At 38.5% G+C, this 20,828-nt stretch overlaps 1 protein-coding gene and 1 long non-coding RNA gene across 38 annotated transcripts in view; both read left to right on the plus strand.

Annotated features, from left to right (window-relative positions):
- LOC145537620 (lysine-specific demethylase 6A-like) overlaps positions 1–20,828 on the plus strand; it is a 191,327-nt gene that overhangs the window by 49,070 nt on the left and 121,429 nt on the right. For all 37 annotated transcript variants that reach the window (XM_081568362.1, XM_081568332.1, XM_081568337.1 and 34 more), the window contains one exon: positions 19,584–19,642. In XM_081568362.1, coding sequence (XP_081424488.1) covers positions 19,584–19,642 — 59 coding nt within the window. The remainder of the gene's footprint in view (positions 1–19,583; positions 19,643–20,828) is intronic.
- Positions 1,237–17,500, plus strand: LOC145537623 (uncharacterized). The gene is made up of 2 exons (XR_014076403.1): positions 1,237–8,337; positions 13,958–17,500. It is a non-coding gene; the product is annotated as an uncharacterized LOC145537623 (long non-coding RNA).

A 20,828-nucleotide genomic window follows, 5' to 3' on the forward strand; every position in this document is an offset into this window, starting at 1 on the left:
TTCCACCATCCTAACGCAATTCTGGAAAACTCAGCAGTGGCCGCAGGGCTGGAAAAGGTCAGTTTTCATTCCAATCTCAAAGAAAAGCAATGCCAAAGAATGCTCAAACTACCGCACAATCGCATTCATCTCTCACGCTAGTAAAGTAATGCTCAAAATTCTCCAAGCCAGGCTTTAGCAATACGTGAACCGTGAAATTCCAGATGTTCAGGCTTGTTTTAGAAAAGCCAGAGGAACCAGAGATCAAACTGCCAACATCCGCTGGGTCATCGATAAAGCAAGAGAGTTCCAGAAAAGCATCTATTTCTGCTTTATTGACTGTGCCAAAGCCTTTGACTGTGTGGATCGCAATAAACTGTGGAAAATTCTGAAAGAGATGGGACTACCAGACCATCTGACCTGTCTCTTGAGAAACCTGTATGCAGGTCAGGAAGCAACAGTTAGAACTGGACATGGAACAACAGACTGGTTCCAAATAGGAAAAGGAGTACGTCAAGGCTGTATATTGTCACCCTGCTTATTTAACTTATATGCAGAGTACATCATGAGAAATGCTGGGCTGGAGGAAGCACAAGCTGGAATCAAGATTGCCGGGAGAAATATCAATAACCTCAGATATGCGGATGACACCACCCTTATGGCAGAAAGTGAAGAAGAACTAAAGAGCCTCTTGATGAAAGTGAAAGTAGAGAGTGAAAAAGTTGGCTTAAAGCTCAACGTTCAGAAAACTAAGATCATGGCATCTGGTCCGATCACTTCATGGGAAATAGATGGGGAAACAATGGAAACAGTGTCAGACTTTATTTTTTTGAGCTCCAAAATCACTGCTGATGGTGACTGCAGCCATGAAATTAAAAGACGCTTACTCCTTGGAAGGAAGGTTATGACTAACCTAGATAGCATATTTAAAAACAGAGACATTACTTTGCCAACAAAGGTCCATCTAGTCAAGGCTATGGTTTTTCCAGTCATGTATGGATGTGAGAGTTGGACGGTGAAGAAAGCTGAGCACCACAGAATTGATGCTTTTGAACTGTGGTGTTGGAATAGACTCTTGAGAGTCCCTTGGACTGCAAGGAGATCCAATCAATCCATCCTAAAGGAGATCAGTCCTGGGTGTTCATTGGAAGAACTGATGTTGAAGCTGCAACTCCAATAGTTTGGCCACCTGATGCGAAGAGTTGACTCATTGGAAAAGACCGTAATGCTGGGAAGAATTAGGGGCAGGAGGAGAAGGGGACGACAGAGGATGAGATGGTTGGATGGCATCACCTACTCGATGGACATGGGTTTGGGTGGACTCCAGGAGCTGGTGATGGACAGGGAGGCCTGCCGTGCTGTGATTCATGGGGTAGCAAAGAGTTGAACACGACTGAGCGACTGAACTGAACTGAACTGATGTATATGTATAGTGTGATGATAACCAAAATAAATTTGGTTAACATTCATTACCTCATATAGCTACAGTTTTTTCTATAAGAAAATTAAAAATATAATTTCTCAGTGATACTCAAGTATATGGCACAGTATTGATTACAGGCATTACATCCCTATGATTTACTTATTACTAGAATTTTTAACTTCTTGTTTACCTTCATTCAATTTCCTTCACTCTCCTCTTGCAAACACCAATTTGTTCTGTGAGTTTGCTTTTTTAAGGATTCCACATGTAAGTGAGATAACATATTATGTGTCTATTTCTGAATTGTTTCGCTTACCATAATACCCTCAAGATCATTCATGTTGTAGCAAATTGGAGAGTTTTCTTCTTTTCTCTAGCCAAGTAGTATTATGTTTAGCTGTGTGTATGTACCACATTATGTTCATCCATCCATGGGTGCTTAGGTTGTTTCCATGCCTTAGGTATTATAAATAATGGTATGTAATGAAATCTTGTGAGGAAGATATTTTCTCAGCTAATGACTTTGGTTTTTATTTAACTATATACCCAAAACTGAAATGCTGGTCATGTAGTAGTTGTATTTTTAATTTTTTTCAGGATCTTCCATGCTATTTACCATAATGATAATACAAATTTATATCCTCAGTAACTGTACAGCTCAGTTCAGTTCAGTCGTTCAGTCATGTCCGACTCTTTGTGTTGTAACCCCATGGACTGCCGCACGCACTGCCTCCCTGTCCATCACCAACTCCCGGATCTTACTCAAACTCACATCCATTGAGTTGGTGATGCCATCCAACCATCTCATCCTCTTGTCATCCCTTTCTGCCAACTTCAATCATTCCCAGCATCAGGCTCTTTTCAAATGAGTCAGCTCTTTGCAACAGTTGGCCAAAGTATTGGAGTTTCAGCTTCAACATCAGTCCTTCCAATGAATATTCAGGACTCATTTCCTTTAGGATGGACTGGTTGGATCTCCGTGCAGTCCAAGGGACTCTCAAGAGTCTTCTCCAACACCACAGTTCAAAAGCATCAATTCTTTGGCACTCAGCTGTCTTTATAGTCGGAGAAGGCAATAGCACCGCACTGCAGTACTCTTGCCTAGAAAATCCCATGAACGGAGGAGCCCGGTAGGCTGCAGTCCATGTGGTCTCACATCCATACATGACTCCTGGAAAAACCATAGCTTTAACTGAATGGACTTTTGTTGGTAAAGGAAATTCTCTCCATTTTAATATGCCATCTAGGTTGGTCATAGCTTTTTTTCTAAGGAGCAGGCGTCTTTTAATTTCATGACTGCAGACACCATCTGCAGTGCTTTTGGAGCCCCCAAAGATAAAGTCTGTCACTGCTTCCATTGTTTCCCCATCTGTTTGCCATGAAATAATGGAACCAGATGCCATGATCTTAGTTTTCTGAATGTTGAGTTTTAAGCCAACTTTTTCACTCTTCTCTTTATTGCTGTTTCACCCAGCAATCTTGATTCCAGCTTGCCCTTCATCCACCTGGGAATTTCACATGATGTACTCTGCATGTAAGGTAAATAAACAAGGTAACTATATACAGCCTTGATGGACTCCTTTGCAGATTTGGAACCAATCATTTTTCCATGTCCAGTTCTAACTGTTGCTTCTTGACCTGCATACAGATTTCTCAGGAGGTAGATCAGGTGGTCTGGTATTCCCATCTCTTGAAGAATTTTCCACAGTTTGTTGTGACCCATACAGTCAAAGGTTTTGGCGTAGTCAATAAAAAAGAAGTAGATGTTTTTCTGGAACTCGCTTGCTTTTTCTATGATCCAGCAGAGGTTGACAATTTGATCCCTGATTCCTCTGCCTTTTCTAAATCCAGCTTGAATATCTGGAAGTTCATGGTTGATGTATTGCTGAAGCCTGGTTTGGACAATTTTGAGCATTGTGTGAAATGAGTGCAGTTGTGTGGTGGATTGAACATTCTTTGGCTTTGTCTTTCTTTGGGATTGGAATGAAAACTGACCTTTTCCAGTCCTGTGGCCACTGCTGAGTTTTCCATATTTTCTGGCATATTGAGTGCAGCACTTTAACAGTGTCATCTTTCAGGATTTCAAATAGCTCAACTGGAGTTCTGTCACCTCCACTAGCTTTGTTCGTAGTGATGCTTCCTAAGGCCCACTTGATTTCACATTCCAGGATGTCTGGCTCTAGGTGAGTGATCACACCATCGTGATTATCTGGGTCATGAGGATCTTTTTCATACAGTGCTTCTGTGTATTGCTACCTTTTCTTAATATCTTCTGCTTCTGTTAGGTCCATACCGTTTCTGTCCTTTATTGTGCCCATCTTTTCATGAAATGTTCGCTGGTATCACTAATTTTCTTGAAGAGATTGCTAGTCTTTCCCATTCTATTGTTTTCCTCTATTTCTTTGCATTGATCGCTGCTGAGGAAGGCTTTCTTATCTCTCCTTGCTATTCTTTGAAACTCTGTATTCAAATGGTCATACCTGCTCTTTTCTCCTTTGCCTTTTGCTTCTTTTCACAGCTACTTGTAAGGCCTCCTCAGACAACCATTTTACCTTTTTGCATTTGTTTTTTGGGGGAAGGTCTTGATCTCTGTCTCCTGTACAATGTCATGAACTTCCATCCATAATTTATCAGGCACTCTATCAGATCTAGTCCCTTAAATCTATTTCTCACTTCCACTGTATAACCATAAGAGGTTTGATTTAGGTCATACCTGAATGACCTAGTGGTTTTCCCTACTTTCTTCAATTTAAGTCTGAATTTGGCAATAAGGAGTTCATGATCTGAGCCACAGTCACCTCCAGGTCTTGTTTTTGCTGACTGTATAGAGCTTCTTCTGCATCTTTGGCTGCAAAGAATATAATTAGTCTGATTTTGGTATTGACCTGCTGATGTCAATGTGTCGAGTCTTCTCTCATGTTGTTGGAAGAAGTTGTTTGGTCTGACCAGTGTGTTCTCTTGGCAAAACTGTTAGCTTCTGCCCTGCTTTGTTTTGTACTCCAAGGCTAAACTTGCCACTTACTCCAAATTCCAGTCACCTGTAATGAAAAGGACAATTTTTTTGGTGTTAGTTCTAGAAGATCTTGTAGGTCTTCATAGAATCGTTCAATTTCAGCTTCTTCTGCATTACTGGTTGGGGCATAGACTTGGATCATTGTGATATTGAATGATTTGCCTTGGAAACTAACAGAGATGATTCTGTCATTTTGGGATTGCATCCAAGTACTGTCTTTCGGATTCTTGTTGACTATGAGGGCTACTCCATTTCTTCTAAAGGGTTCTTGCCCACAGTGATAGATACAATGGTCATCTGAATTAAATTCACCCATTCCATTCCATTTTAGTTCACTGATTCCTAAAATGTCAATGTTCACTCTTGCCATGTCCCGTTTGACCACTTGCCTTGGTTCATGGGCCTAACATTCCAGATTTCTATGCAATATTACTCTTTACAGCATTGGTCTTTACTTCCATCACCAGTCACATCCACAACTGGGTTCAAGAGTTCCTTTTTATCCATGTGTTTGCCAGTACTTAAGTCTTTTGTTTTTTTATAATAGTCATTGCTCCAGGTTAGAAGTGTTATCTCAAGTCCTCTCAATTGGAAGATGGATTCTTAAACTGCTAGACCAACAGGAAAATTCTTGGGAGTAGTATATTTGGTTTTCTTTCAGTGTTTATATTATCCCTTTCTTTTCTTATCTGCCAAGGTTTTGATGCTTATAGTCTTGTGTAAGATGCGTCACTTTTCTCATGGTGCTTTCAAAATTCTTGTTATATTTGACTTTAACAATTATAACATGTTGGTGTGATTCTTTTGAGGTAACCTAATTAAAGTACTTTATCCCTGTCGGTCAGTTTTGTCTGTCTCTTTGTGACCACATGAACTGTAGTCCTCCAGGCTCCTGTGTCCATGAAATTCTCCAGGTAAGAATTCGGGAGTTGGTAGCCATTGTTTTCTCTAGCATATCTTCTCAAACCAGGGTCTCCTGCATTGTAGGTGGTTTCTTTATCATCTAACCCCCCAGGGAAGCCTTTTGGGACTTAGCAATTCATTTCTTTCCCAAGATATGGAAGGTCTTCAGCCATTTTTCTTTTACATGTACTTTTCTCTTCCTTTGTCTTCCATTTCTGGGATTCACAAAAAGTATGTATAGTTTCCTTTTGATGATGTCTATTAAGTCCTATTGGTTTTATTTTGTTTACCTTTTTTTTTTTGCTCCTGTAGCCTAATAATTTCAAATGACTCTCTTCTGGTTAACTGATTCTCTGTTCTGCTTGGTTGTGTCTGATCTTGAAATTCTCTATTTAATTCTTTATTTCATTCATTGACTTCTTCACTAAAAGAAGTCTTCTCACCCTTAAAATAATTTGTACTTTTTTTGAAGAATTATACATTTATTGTATAAATTGTGAAGAATATTTTATGTCATCTGAAACTAATCAAAGTGGATTGTTAAGGGAAAAAAGAGTGATTAAACAATATGTTAATTACACTCTGTTTTGAATTTTCAAATTACCTATGAAAGCTTGAAATTAATTTTTTCTGTGCTCATATGATCCTTTATTATTATTTTCAAAAATTGATGTTTTCAAGTAGAGTATAATTGCTTTACAGTATTGCGTTGGTTTCTGCCATTGCTCAACATGACTCAGCTATAGGTGTACATATGTCTGTTTCTTTGTTGAGTTTTTCATTTTGTTCTTTATTGTTTTCTGTGTTTCATTTAGTTGTCTTCCTGTGTGTTTCAGTTTAATAAAAGTTTCTTCTATAAGAAACTTCTAATCTTTGTCATACAGTTGACAGTCTGTTTTTCTGTGGTCAATTATTGAAGTTTAAATAGTCTTCTTTGGTGATGTGTGTTTTATCTGATTTTTCATAGTCGCTCTACCTTGCTAGTGATATTTGCATATTTAAATGGTGATCTCCTTTTTCAGACTTCTCAGGTTTTCTTGGGCAGAGACAGCCCTTCACGTATTACCTCAACTTGGGTTTAATATGGGTCAGTTTATAGTCTTCTTGGGCAAGTGAGACTTGCCATGAGTCAGTGAGGGTTGGTTTTTTTCTTCCTGTTGAGCTGTTATGTACCTCTGAGACCAGGAGGTCAGTCACTGTCTGAATAGGAATTAGTTAGGAGTGCTCACTTGGTTTTCTGTATATGATTGGCTTTAGAGTTTGCACCTTAGTTCCATTGATTCTCTTGCAGGCTTACTAATAGCATGGAACATGTTCCTATACTCAGTTTTTGGTTGGGCCTGGAATTTGCTTCCTTGCCTGATCAGGGTTTTAGAATGGTTTTCTTGGTTGTTGGGTCTTGATGCTTGGGCACTCTAACATGACAGAGTTGCTTACCAATTTCTTGGTCAGATAGGACTGCTGTGTTGGTTACCTCATGGCCTTGCTGGGGGCTCTGTGCTTAGGTGCCATTGTAAGTGGGCCTGTAGGACCCTAGATATTGTGTTCAGACTTCCTGATTAGATGAAACTAGAGTTGTACAGAAGAGTATGTGGTGCTTATGAGTCTACTTACTTGCTCAAACTGCACTTGTATGCCTCGCTGGCAAAGGACTTAAATGTGATGGAACTTTGCACTAAGTTCCCTGGTCAGTTGGGGCCAACAGCTGCCCTTTCTAGTATTGCTCAGTCAGTCTTTGCACAAGTGCTGTTGTAAGTACTGTTGTTGGATGGACTGTGGAGCTTCCCAGATTCTGTGGTTGGGTTTGCTGATTGGTTTGTGCTACAGGATGGAGAAGCCATTCAGTGAACTAACCATGGGTTGCCAGTATAGAAAATAAAAAGGCTTCAAAGCTGATAAGGGTAATTGTTTGGGGTCCAGTATCAGGCAGAACTGTGCACTGAGTTCATTCTTCAGATGTGGCCATTGCAGTGGCTCTGCAGAATCACAGAGTCACTGTCTGAGCTCTCTACTTGCCACCTCTGCAAGGGAAACTTGGTCTACCATAATGGGAGCGCTAGTAGACCCTACCCCTCAGTTACATTATAATCCCAGTGGTTAAGCAGTGCGTCTTCTTTCTGCAGTCCCCATAGAACTTCACTGGGTTGCTGTGAGTGTCGCTGAAAAGGCTGGGGAAGCTGGATATCCATTTTGGACTCTCCTTTGCCCACTATAGAAACCGTAGACCCAGTAGATCCTTCTTGGTATGTTGGTGTGCTTGCTTGGGAGATGGACAGTATAATCTGAATAAAAGCGTCCCTCTTAGCCTTCTTACGCATTCTCTTATGTTTCAGTTCCAAGAATGCTCTTCAGTCTTAGCCCCACATTCTGGGATTTTTACAGGGTTGTCTTGTCTAGGTTATTTGCTAGCTGGGACTGAAGTTGAGAAAAACTTGTGTTGACATCATGCTAATATCTCCTCAGCACCATTTACTATTATTCTGAGTGACCTGCTACCAGTTTTAGCTTCCTTTCCCCATGACTTTATGCTTTCCTTGGAAAGAGATGAGGTGTTAGTTTCAGAAGGAGGATTGCTTTCACTCATAGACACATCATCAGTGATTACATTAAACTGAAAGTTGAGTGCTTCCTTGTAATTTGGACACATGATATACATCACAGTGAATCAGCAGACAAAGGAGTTTCTCTTCTGGCTTTGCTGATTCATTCTGACAAGCAGGAAGGGGAAATTGAAATACTATTTCATAATGGCCACAAAGTAGAGGATGGCATAATGTCCATACAAGAAATTCTGGCGATATCTCTTAGTACAACTGTGCCTTGTAATTTTAGGACACTGAAACACTGAAACAACCCAGTCCAGACAAAAGTATACTAGTAATGGGCCAGATCCTTAAGGAGTGAAGGTTTGTATCACTATGTAAAGAAATATGACCAGTTGAAGTACTCACTGATCAGTTAGTTTACAATCCCTCACCCTAACCCTACTGAGAAAGACTGAAGGCAAAAAGAGAAGGAGGTGGCACAGGATGAGATGGTTGGATGGCCTCACTGACTCGATGGACAAAAATTTGAGGAGGTAGGGACAGGGAAGCCTGTGGTGCCACAGTCCATGGGGTTGCAAAGAATGACGCCTGAGTGACTAAACAGCGACCTCCACCTGCTACCCCTGGAGTTCTGCTTAGTCCTCGCACATACTGTATGAGGTTCTGCTTTTCTGGATATCCTTTAACTGTAACATTATGTTACCCTTGCAAATGAAGTGTGCAAATCTTATTCCAATATATATTATTTTAGTCTTTTAAAAGAATGTATTTTCATTGTAACTACATTTCAGCAGATATTTGATAAGATTCACTTGTCACCATTATATGTATTTGAAAGAATTGAAGTTCAAGAGTTGTTGATTATGGAGTTTGGCCAACGTTTCTACTGGACCTGATAATAAATTTTAACTTTAATTAGCTATACTTGTTTCTGCCATGGACTTTTTTTTTTATAAATAAGTTTGTAAAACTATAAAACTATTGTTAGCCCTGCAACCATATATACAAAAACTCCAACTATGATTACAAAGTACAGTTTGAATACTGCAGCATCCAGTATATCTATTCACAAGTGCATGATTGTTTTTCCTTTTCTTTGAGAAGTTAACAAATAACCATGGCATTGTTCTCTTTTTCCTTAAGAAATATGCTGCTTGATCTTTTATTTTTTTACATTTAATTTAATATTGAGTATAGTCGATTAACAATGTTGTGATGGTTTTAGATGTAAAACAAAATAATATACCTTTATCAATTCTTTTTCAGATTTTTTTCCCATTTAGGTTATTATTAAATATTGAGCAGTGTTATGTGTGCTGTACAGTAGGAACTTGTTGGTTATTCCTTTTATTTTTTCTTTTACCAACTAAAAAAGTAGTTTTTTCAGTTCAGTTCACTTTAGTCACTCAGTCGTGTCTGACTCTTTGCAACCCCAGGAACCACAACACGCCAGGCCTCCCTGTCCATCACCAACTGCCAGAGTCCATCCAAACCCATGTCCATTGAGTTGGTGATGCCATCCAACATCAGGGTCTTGCCAGTGAGTCAGCTCTTCCCATCAGGTGGCCAAAGTACTGGAGTTTCAGTTTCAACATCAGTCCTTCCTGTGAATACCCAGGACTGATCTCCTTTAGGATGGACTGATTGGATCTCCTTGCTGTCCAAGGGACTCTCAAGAGTCTTCTCTAACACCACAGTTCAAAAGCATCAATTCTTCAGTGCTCAGCTTTCTTTACCATCCAACTCGCACATCCATACATGACCACTGGAAAAACCATAGCCTTGACTAGACAGACTTTTGTTGACAAAGTGATGTCTCTGCTTTTTAATATGCTGTCTAGGTTGGTCATAACGTTCCTTCCAAGATGTAAACGTCTTTTATTTCATGGCTGCAATCACCATCTGAGGTCATTTTGGAGCCCAGAAAAATAAAGTCAGCCACTATTTCCACCGTTTCCCCATTTGTTTGCCATGAAGTGATGGGACCAGATGCCATGATCTTAGTTTTCTGAATGTTGAGTTTTAAGCCAATTTTTTCATTCTCCTCTTTCACTTTCATCAAGAGGCTCTTTAGTTCTTCACTTTCTGCCATAAGGGTGGTGTCATCTGCATATCTGAGGTTATTGATATTTCACCTGGCAATCTTGATTCCAGCTTGGGCTTCCTCCACCCCAGCGTTTCTCATGATGTACTCTGCATATAAGTTAAATAAGCAGGGTGACAATATACAGCCTTGACGTACTCCTTTTCCTATTTGGACCCAGTCTGTTGTTCCATGTCCAGTTCTAACTGTTGCCTCCTGGCCTGCATAACAGGTTTCTCAAGAGGCAGGTCAGGTAGTCTGGTATTCCCATCTCTTTCAGAATTTTGCACAGTTTATTGTGATCCACACAGTCAAAGGCTTCGGCATAGTCAGTAAACAGAAATAGATATTTTTCTGGAACTCTTTTGCTTTTTCTATGATCCAGTGAATGTTGGCAATTTGATTTCTGCTTCCTCTGGCTTTTCTAAAACCAGCTTGAATATCTGGAAGTCGTGGTTCATGTATTGCTGAAGCCTGGCTTGGAGAATTTTGAGCATTACTTTACTAGCGTGTGAAAAGAGTGCAATTGTGTGGTAGTTAGAGCACTCTTTGGCATTGCCTTTCTTTAGGATTGGAATGAAAACTGACCTTTTCCAGTACTGTGGCCACTGCTGAGTTTTCCAAATTTGCTGACTTATTGAGTGTAGCACTTTCACAGCATCATCTTTCAGGATTTGAAATAGCTCAACTGGAATTCCATCACCTCCCCTAGCTTTGTTCGTAGTGATGCTTCCTAAGGCCCACTTGACTTCACATTCTAGGATGTCTGACTCTAGGTGAGTGACCACACCATCATGATTATCTGGGTCGTGAAGATTTTTCTGTATGATAATTCCGTGTATTCTTGCCACCTCTTCTTAATATCTTCTGCTTCTGTTAAGTCCCTACCATTTCTGTTCTTTATTGAGCCCATCTTTGCATGAAATGTTCCCTTGGTATCTCTGATTTTCTCAAAGAGATCTCTAGTCTTTCCCATTCTGTTGTTTTCCTTATTTCTTTGCATTGATCGCTGAGGAAGGCTTTCTTATCTCTCCTTGCTATTCTTTGGAACTCTGGATTCACGTGGGTATATCTTTCCTTTTCTCCTTTGCTTTTCGCTTCTCTTCTCTTCCCAGCTATCTGTAAGGCCTCCTCAGACAACCATTTGCCTTTTTGCATTTCTTTTTTTTGGGGATGGTGTTGATTCCTGTCTCCTGTACAATGTCACGAACCTCTGTCCATAGTTCATCAGGCACTTTATCAGATCTAGTCCCTTAAATCTATTTCTCACTTCTGCTGTGTAGTCATAAGGAATTTGATTTAGGTCATACTTGAATGGTCTAGTGGTTTTCCCCACTTTCTTCAATTTAAGTCTGAATTTGGCAATAAAAAGTTAATGATGTGAGCCACAGTCAGCTCCTGGTCTTGTTTTTGCTGACTGTATAGAGCTTCTCCATCTTTGGCTGCAAAGAATATGATCAGTCTGATTTCGGTGTTGACCATCTGGTGATGTCCACATGTAGAGTCTTCTCTTGTGTTGTTGGAAGAGGGTGTTTGCTGTTACCAGTTTGTTCTCTTGGCAAAACTCTATTAGCCTTTGTGCTGCTTCATTGTGTACTCCAAGTAACTAGCTTTATTGATTCACTCATTTTTAATTTATTAATTAAGTAGGCTTATTGTGTCTTTGTTGGGGTATGTGGAATCATTCTTACATTGTTTAGATTTATCACGGTGGCATGTGGGCCTAGTCGCAAGTGGTGCTCAGGTTTAAATGCTGTCCATTTTAAATACAGCAGTGTGTCCATATCAGTTCCAAACACCCCATCCTTCCCTCATGATAAGCATAAGTTCCTTCTCTGTGAGACTGTGTCTTGTAAATAAGTTCATTTGTATCATTCCCTTCCCCACCCCATCCCCTGAATTCCCCACATAAGCCATATTTATGGTATTTCTTTTTCTGTCTGAGTGTTCTGTTTGACTTACTTCACTCAGTATGACACTCACTAGGTCCATCTATGTTGCTGCAAATGGTATTATTGCATTCTTTTTTATGGCTGATATTTATGCCACATCTTATTTATACATTCCTCTGTTGGTGGATGTTTAGGTTGTTTCCATTGTTTGACTATTGTGAACAGTGTTGCAGTCAACATTGGGGTGTATGTATCCTTTGGACCATGTTTTGCTCTGGATAAACTCCTAGGAGTTGAATTGCAGGGTCATATGGTGGCTCTAGTTTTAGTTTTTTAAGGAACTGCCATACTGTTCCCCATAGGCTTTACCAGTTGCCATTCCTACCAGTAGTGTAGAAGGATTCTGTTTTTTCCACACACTCTCCACCATTTGTTATTTTTGATGCTGTCCATTTGACAAATGTGAAGTGGTATTTCCTTGTACTTTTAATTTGCATTTTTCTAATGACAGAAATGGCAAGGACCTAACAGAAGCAGAAGAAATTAAGAAGATGTGGCAAAAATATGCAGAAGTGTACCAAAAGGTCTTAATGATCTGGATAACCATGATGTAGTACTCACTCATCTAGAGCCAGACATCCTGGAGTGTGCAGTCACTTGGGCCTTAGAAAGTCAAGTGGGCCTTAGGAGGAAAACGGGGCAACAGAGGGTGAGATGGTTGGGTGGCATCACTGCCTCAGTGGACCTGAGGTTGAGCAAACTCCGGGAAATGGTGAAAGACAGAGAATCCTGGCATGGTGCAGTTCATGGGGTCACAAAGAGTTGGACATAACTTAGCAACTCAATGACAACAACAACATAGTTAGTGATTGGGTTTTTATGTGTTTCTTAGTCTTCCATGTGCCTTCTTTGGAGAACATCTGTTTAGATCTTCCCATATTTTGATTGAGTTGCTTGTTTTGATGATATGCTTTTCAATTTTGGAGATCAGTCCCTTGTTGGTCAGAAGTGTTTTTACAAATATTTTCTCCTGTGGGTTATGTTTTCATTTTGTTTTTTCCTGTACAAAAGCATTTAATTTGATTCCATTTGCTTGTTTTTGTTTTAAATTCCATTACTCTGGGAGACAGATTGAAAAGGGTTTGCTGTGATTTTTGTCAGCATTCTGCCTGTGTTTTTCTGTAAGAATTTTGTAATATCCAGTTTCACATTTAGGTCTTTAATCTGTTTTGAGTTGTTTTTGTGAATGGTGTTAAAGAGTGTTCTAATTTCATTTTCATTTTAATCTAAAGGGAAGTCCTGGATTTTTGTGCTTTCGTTTTCAGTTATCCTCAGGTAGTTTTTAAGTTTTTTAGTAATCCATTTGTTGTTTAGTATCATATGGTGTTTTGTTGTTGTTGTTTTAAGATTTTTTTCCCTATAGTTTATTTCTAATGTTAAAGAGTTGTGGTTGAAAAAGATGTTTGATATGAATTGGGGTTTCTTAAGTTTATAAAAGATTGCTTTGTGTCCCAGTATGTGGTCAATCCTGGAGAATGTGCCATGTGCACTTGAAAAGACTGTTGGATTTTGGATGGAATGCTGTATAAGTGACAATCACGTCCATCTATCTAATGGGTCTTTTCAGGATTGTATTTCCTTACTTATTTTCTGTCTCAGTGATCTGTTGATTGTCACTTTTTTTCCTTTTTGTCTTTTAACATTTAGCTTGTATATTGAGGTGCTTCTATGCTGACTGCATATATGTTTACAGTGGTTCTATATTCTTCTTGGATTGAGAAGATCCCTTGATAATTATGTAATGTCCTTTTTTGTCTCCTGTAACAGTCTTTACGTTCTTTTTTGTCTGATATGAGAATTGCTGCTCCTGCTTTCTTTTGATTTCATTTGCATAGACTACTTTCTCCCACCATCTCATTTTCAGTCTGTATTTGTCCTTAAGTCTGTAGTGGATCTCTTTAAGGCAGCATAGTCCATCCTAAAGGAGATCAGTCCTGGGTGTTCACTGGAAGGATTGATGTTGAAGCTGAAACTCCAATACTTTGGCCACCTCATGCGAAGAGTTGACTCATTGGAAAAGACCCTAATGCTGGGAAGAATTGGGAGCAGGAGGAGAAGGGGATGACAGAGGATGAGATTGTTGGATGGCATTACTGACTTGATGGACATGGGTTTGTATAAACTCCGGGAGTTGGTGGTGGACAAGGAGGCCTGGTGAGCTGCGATTCATGGGGTTGCAAAGAGTTGGACACAACTGAGCTACTGAACTGAACTGATATATAGATTTTGTTTCTGCAGCCATTCAGGTAGTGTTTGTGTTTTGAATGGAGGATTTAATACATCACATTTAAGATAATTATTGACATGTATGTTCCTACGACCATTTTCTGACTTGCTTTGTTTTTGTTGGTCTTTTTCTTGCTTTCCTCTTTTGTCTCTTACCTTTTCATGGTTTTTTTTGTGTGTTTGCATTGCTCTTGCTGTGTATGTGTATGTAAATATGGTAGTTTTGGGGTTTGCTGTTTGTTTCCATAAGGTTTTGGTAAAGTCATATGTATATGTATATGGTTGTTTTAAGTTGCTGCTCTCTTTCGCCTACAGGAGTTTTTTTTAACGTTTGTTTCAAGGCTGGTCTGGTAGTGCTATATTCTCATAGCTTGTCTGTGAAGCTTTTATTTTTTCCATCAGATCTGGATGAGAGTCTTGTTCGATACGATATCCTTGGTTGTAGGTTCTTCATTTTCATCACTTAAAATATATTGTGCCATTCCCTTTTGGGCTGAGAAGTCAACTGATAACCTGTGGGAGTTCCCTGGTATGTTATTTGTTGTTTTTCCCTTGTTAATTTTAATATTTTTTCCTTTGTCTTTAAGCATTGGTAATTTGATTACTGTGTGTCTTGGTGTGTTTATCCTTAGGTTTATCCTGCCTGGGACTTTGCACTTCCTGAACTTTGTTCACTGTTTCCTTTCTCTTCTTCTGGAACCCATATCATGTGAATGTTAGTGCTTCATATGTTGTTTTAGAAGTTTCTTAGAATATTATTATTTATTTCCATTCTTTTTTCTTTATTCTGTTCCATGGCAGAGATTTCAACTATTGTCTTCCAGGTCACTTTTGTGTTCTACCTAAGTTATTCTGCTTCTGACTCCTGCTCCTGTTTTTTTCATTTCTTAAAATATTTCTTAAATCTTCTCAACCCTTGCCTCAAGGCTTTTTCTGAGATCTTGTTATTACTCTGAATTCACTCTGGTAATAGAGCTGTGCTCAGTGTAACTTTAATCCATTTATCTGCTGATAGGTGGGGCTGGGACTCTGTCCCCTCCTCCTTGGTTATTTGGCTTGAAGTGATCCAGCACTGGATCCTACAGATTATTTGGTGAGGTAATGGAGGCCTTTAGGAGGACTCTTGTCAATGAGTGCTTCCCAGAAGTGCTGCTGCTAAGTGTCTTTGTTCTCTAGTGAGACATAGCATATCATCTTTGAGGATTTGAAATAGCTCAACTGGAATTCATCACCTCTGCTAGCTTCCTTCATAGTTATTCTTCCTAAAGCCCACTTGACTTCATACTCCAAGATATCTGGCTCTAGGTGACTGATCACACCATCGTGGTATTCTTGCCACCTCTTAATATCTTCTGCTTCTGTTTGGTCCGTACTCTTTCTGTCCTTTATTGAGCCCATCTTTGCATGAAGTGTTCCCTTGGTATCTCCAATTTTCTGGAAGAGATCTCTAGTCTTTCCCATTCTGTTGTTTTCCTCTATCTTTTTGCATTGACCACTGAGGAAGGCATCTTCTCTCTCCTTGCTCTTCTTTGGAACTCTGCATTAGACAGATTTATCTGCCCTTTTCTCCTTTGCCTTTCATTTCTCTTCTTTAGTCAGCTATTTGTAAGGGCTCTTCAGACAACCATTTTGCCGTTTTGCATTTCTTTTTCTTGAGAATGGTTTTGATCATTGCTTCCTCTGTCTGTAGTTCTTCAGGCACTCTGTCTATCATATCTAATCCCTTGAATCTATTTGTCACTTTCACTGTGTAATCATAAGGGATTTGATTTAGGTCATACCTGAGTGGACTGGTGGTTTTCACAACTTTTTTTCAAGTCTGAATTTTGCAATAAGGAGTTCATGATCTGAGCCACAGTCAGCTCCTGTTTTTTTTCCTGACTGTATAGAACTTTTCCATCTTTGGCTGCAAAGAATATAATCAAACTGATTTCGGTATTGACCATCTGGTGATGTCATGTGTAGAGTCGACTTTTGTGTTGTTGAAAGAGGGTCTTTGCTATGACTGTGTTCTCTTGGCAAAACTCTGTTAGCTTTTTCCCTGCTTCATTTTGTACTCCTAGCTCAAACTTGCCTGTTACTCCAAGTGTCTCTTGAGTTCCTGCTTCTGCATCCAGTCTCCTGTGATGATAAGGACATCTTTTTTTGGTGTTAGTTCTAGAAGGTCTTATAGGTCTTTATAGAACTGTTCAACTTCAGCTTCTTTGACAACAATGGTTGGGCAATGACTTAGATTACTGTGATATTGATGGTTTGTCTTGCAAGTGAACTGAGAGCATTCTGTCATCTTTAAGATTGCACCCAAGTACTGCATTTCGGACTCTTGTTTACTATGAAGGCTGCTCCATTTCTTACAACCGGTTGTTGCTCACAGGAGTAAACATAATGGTTATCTGAATTAAATTCACCCATTCCAGTCCTTTTTAATTCACCGATTCCTAAAATGTTTATGTTCACTCTTGCCATCTCCTGTTTAACAACTTCCAGTTTACCTTGATTCATGGACCTAATATTCCAGGTTCGTATGCAATATTGTTTTTTACAGCATCGGGCTTTACTTTCACCACTAGGCACATACACAACTGGCCATTGTTTTTGCTTTGGCTCAGTCTCTTCTTTCCTTCTGAAGCTATTTCTCAACTCTTCTCCAGGAGTATATTGGGCACCTACCTACCTGGAAAGTTCATCTTTCAGTGTCCTATCTTTTTGCCATTTCATACTGATTCTGAAGTTCACAAGACAAGAATGCTGAAGTGGTTTGCCATTCCCTTCTCCAGTGGACCATGTTTTGTTAGATCTCTCCGCTGTGACTCATCCATCGTGGATGGCCCTACACGGCATGACTCAGTTTTGTTGCGTTACACAAGGCTATTATCCAAGTAATGAGTTTGGTTAGTTTTCTGTGATTCTGGTTTTCATTTTGTCTGCCGTCTCATGGATGAGGATAAAAACCAGACCACTACAGTCAATCAAATATTGCAGTAAAGTGAGTGATACTAGTTTTTTTAAATTTTTAGTGCTTAAAAAATGTTATATTTACACTGTGCTATAGTTTTATTAAGTGTGCAGTAACATGTCTTGAAAAAAAAAATGTACAAGGATGTCCCTGGAGGTCCAGTGATTAAAAGTCTGCCTACCAACGCAGGGAACATGAGTTTGATCCCTAGTCCAGGAAGATCCCACATGTAGAGGGTCAGCTAAGCTTGTGTGCCACAACTATTGGGCCCCTGCTCTCTGGAGCCCATGTTCTGCAGCAAGAGTAGCCACAGCAATGAGAAGCCCTTCCACTGCACCTGGAGTAGCCCTGACTGGGCATAACTGGAGAAAGCCCATGTAGCAAGAGACTTAGTACAGTCAAAAATAAATTAAGAAAAAGTACATATCTTTATTTAAAAATACTAATATTGTAAATCAAGTATACTTCAATAAAATTCTTAGAAACAAGTAAATTCTACAACACAGCAAAAAATAAAACTCAAGTCAGTTCAGTTCAGTCGCTCAATCGTGTCCGACTCTTTGCGACCCCATGGACTACAGCATGCTAGGCCTCCCTGTCCATCACCAACTCCTGGAGTTTACCCAAACTCATGTCCATTGAGTTGGTGATACCATCCAACCATCTCATCCTCTGTCATCCCCTTCTCCTCCTGCCTTCAATCTTTCCCAACATCAGGGTCTTTTGAAATGAGTCAGCTGTTCGCATGAGGTGCCCAAAATATTGGAGCTTCAGCTTCAACATCAGTCCTCCCAATGAACACCCAGGATTGATCTCCTTTAGGATGGACTACTTGGATCTCCTTGCAGTCCAGGGGACTCTCAGGAGTCTTCTTCAACACCACAGTTCAAAAGCATCAAGTAAAAGTTAAAAAAATTAGTAAAGATATTTAGTTGCTAAAAAATGTTATATTTTGAGCCTTCAGTGACTGATAATCTTTTTGTTGGTGGAACGTGTTTTCCTGATATTGATGTCTCCTAACTCATCAGTATGAAGGTTACTGAAGATTAGGATTGGTGTGGCTGTTTCTTAATTCCACAGTGAAGTTTGCAGCATTGATTGACTCATTTCACAAATAGTTTTTCAGTAGTATGAATGGTGTTTGATAGCATTGTCTTACCCACACTAGAAATTTCAAAATTTTAGTCAGTTTGCTACTCAAACTGACTCTGCTTCTGCTTTATCTATTAGCTATATCTTTATATCTTTATCTATAGGTATATCTTTATCTGTTAGAATATCTGTAGTATTCTAAATCCTTTTTTATTATTTCAGTAGTCTTAAGAGCATTTTCATCAGGAGTATATTCCATCTCAAAAAAGAGCTTCCTCTGTTCATCTGTAAAGAGCAACTTCTCATCTGTTAAAGTTTTATCATAAATTACAATGATTCAGTACCTCTTCAGCCTCCACTTCTATTTCTTTTGCTATTTCCATCTCATTGGCTGTTGTTTCCTGAACTTCTCAAAGTCATCTGTAACGGTTGACATCAGTTTCTTGTAATGTTTATATTTTAAGCTCTTTCCATGAATCTTGAATGTTACAACATTTCAAAAATTTCTTCCATTCTGTAGACTTTATGTTTTTAATTGTTTCTTTTGGTAGAAGTTTTCATGTTAGTTTTTTATTTTGCTCTTGTGCTATGTACAAGAATTTGATTAGACCCAAGTTGGGGAACTTCTTTGTTATATTTTCTTCAAGGAAGGTTTATGGTATAAGCCTTTGTGTGTTAAGTCTTAATCCATTTTGAGTTACTTTTTTGTGAGTAGTTTTTGTTAGCCTCTCAGCTATGTCCAACTCTTTGCAATGCCACAGACTGTAGCCCACCAGGGTCCTCTGTCCATGGAATTCTACAGCAAGAATATTGGAGTGTATTCCCTTCTCTTAAGTATAAGAAAAGAGTTCACTTTTAGTAGTTTGCATGGGTTCATCCATTTTTCCTAACATCATTTTTAAAGAGATAAAGAGTCTATCCCTTTGCAGTTAGGTATTCTTTGCTTCCGTGTGAAAATTAGTTGACCATAATGTGTGGATTTCATTCTGTGTTCTTTATTTTGTTCTTTCAGTCTTTGTGCTATTATTTTTATAGCACCTATTACCATACTGTTGTTAATTAGTACAGCATCATAGTGTAGTTTGAAATCAGGAAATGTGATTCCTTCAGCTTTGCCTTCATTCTCTGGATTGCTGTGACTATTTGGAACAAATTTCTGGTTTCACAGGTGTTTTTAGGAGTTGAAAAAATTGTTTTCACTGTGAGCTTAGTGAAAAGAAACAAAATGCTTCTTCAAGTTTTTTGGTTTCTGCATTACCTGTTGGTTCATGAATTCATTGTTTTTTTCTCATTATTCTGTAATATAGGATAGAATTTTTAGAACTGATGAGAATCTTATGTTCTGTATTTCTTTTTAATAACATGAACAGTAAACATAAAAGCTTTTAAATGAATTTTTTTTTTTAACAGAATGCTGAGTTTTTATATGGCCTTGGTTTGGTTTACTTCTATTACAACGCATTTCACTGGTAAGTTGACTTACATCAGATCTTTTCCCTCTGTGTGTATATGTATGCACGTATAAATGATGAGCACATTAAATATTTTACTGTCAGTAAACTCTCATCTCATTAGTATCATATTTTCCTTTGTAGATTCAAATCAAGTTTAGCCATCATTCCCTTCAGTCGGCGTATTTGCTAACTTGATTATAAATTATCCATGTTCCTCAGTAGGAATAATGATACCTCTTCAGTGTTGAGGATTAACTGTGATAGTAATATGTAAAATTTTATAACTGCAAACAATAGGAAGCTTTTTTGGTTTTGTCCTTTTTGAATTTTTGTTTAAGTGCTATAAGAACTTCCTGTATATGAGTATACAACTAGTGTTTGCAACCATGTCCTGTAGGTCATTCTGAATATTTAATAGAGTTGTTAAATATACATTAAGCAGTATTTGATATGGTTTCACAAAGGTGAAGAAACATTCAGCTTTTAGTTGTATGACTTGTTTACATAATACTTTGCTTCTTTGCTTCTTTGGTGAATTAATTTTTTCATGTTCTGATGTTTGCTGCATAAACTTCTGGATAATATGTAGATGTTACAGCACTTTTTAAAATGAACTATATTTCTTACCTAAGAATATGTCTCTTAAAAAAGATCTCTTAAGACGGATGTTAAATATAATTCACTTATCTTTTATTTTGAATCCTATTTGAAGTTAACTGTGAATTGGGACAATTTTAAGGTCTGTAAATTGCCTGAAAATCCTTTTCACACAACTTAAAAATCTAAACTTTAGAAGTAGAAAAGATCTTAGAGATCATTTAAATTTTAAAATTTGATTGACGAGGGAAATAAAATGTGTTCATTTTTATTTAGGTTTTCTTAATCGTTTATTTAGTATTGGAAGGAGGCTTCATGTTCAAAACTATAATAGTTTAAAACATATTCCATACTTAAGCAAAAACAAAAAGGTTTTCTTTTGTCCCCTCCCTCTTTTCTTCCTTCCTTTCTGCCTCCCTCCCTTTCTTCCTTTCTTTTAACAAAACTGTTACTGGCATTGGATTCATGAACTTATGGTCAGTTACAAATGGGGAGAGGATAGATGGTTATGGAAGTTAGCAGTAAGACTTACAAGGTTTTTAGTAAGATGTGTTTAGAAATAAGTTACACCAGATGGAATAATTTACTGTACTTATGAAGATGG

The sequence above is a fragment of the Giraffa tippelskirchi genome, chromosome Y (assembly GCF_054371585.1).
Source record: "Giraffa tippelskirchi isolate mGirTip1 chromosome Y, T2T-mGirTip1v1.2.pri, whole genome shotgun sequence".
NCBI classification, from domain to species: domain Eukaryota; kingdom Metazoa; phylum Chordata; class Mammalia; order Artiodactyla; family Giraffidae; genus Giraffa; species Giraffa tippelskirchi.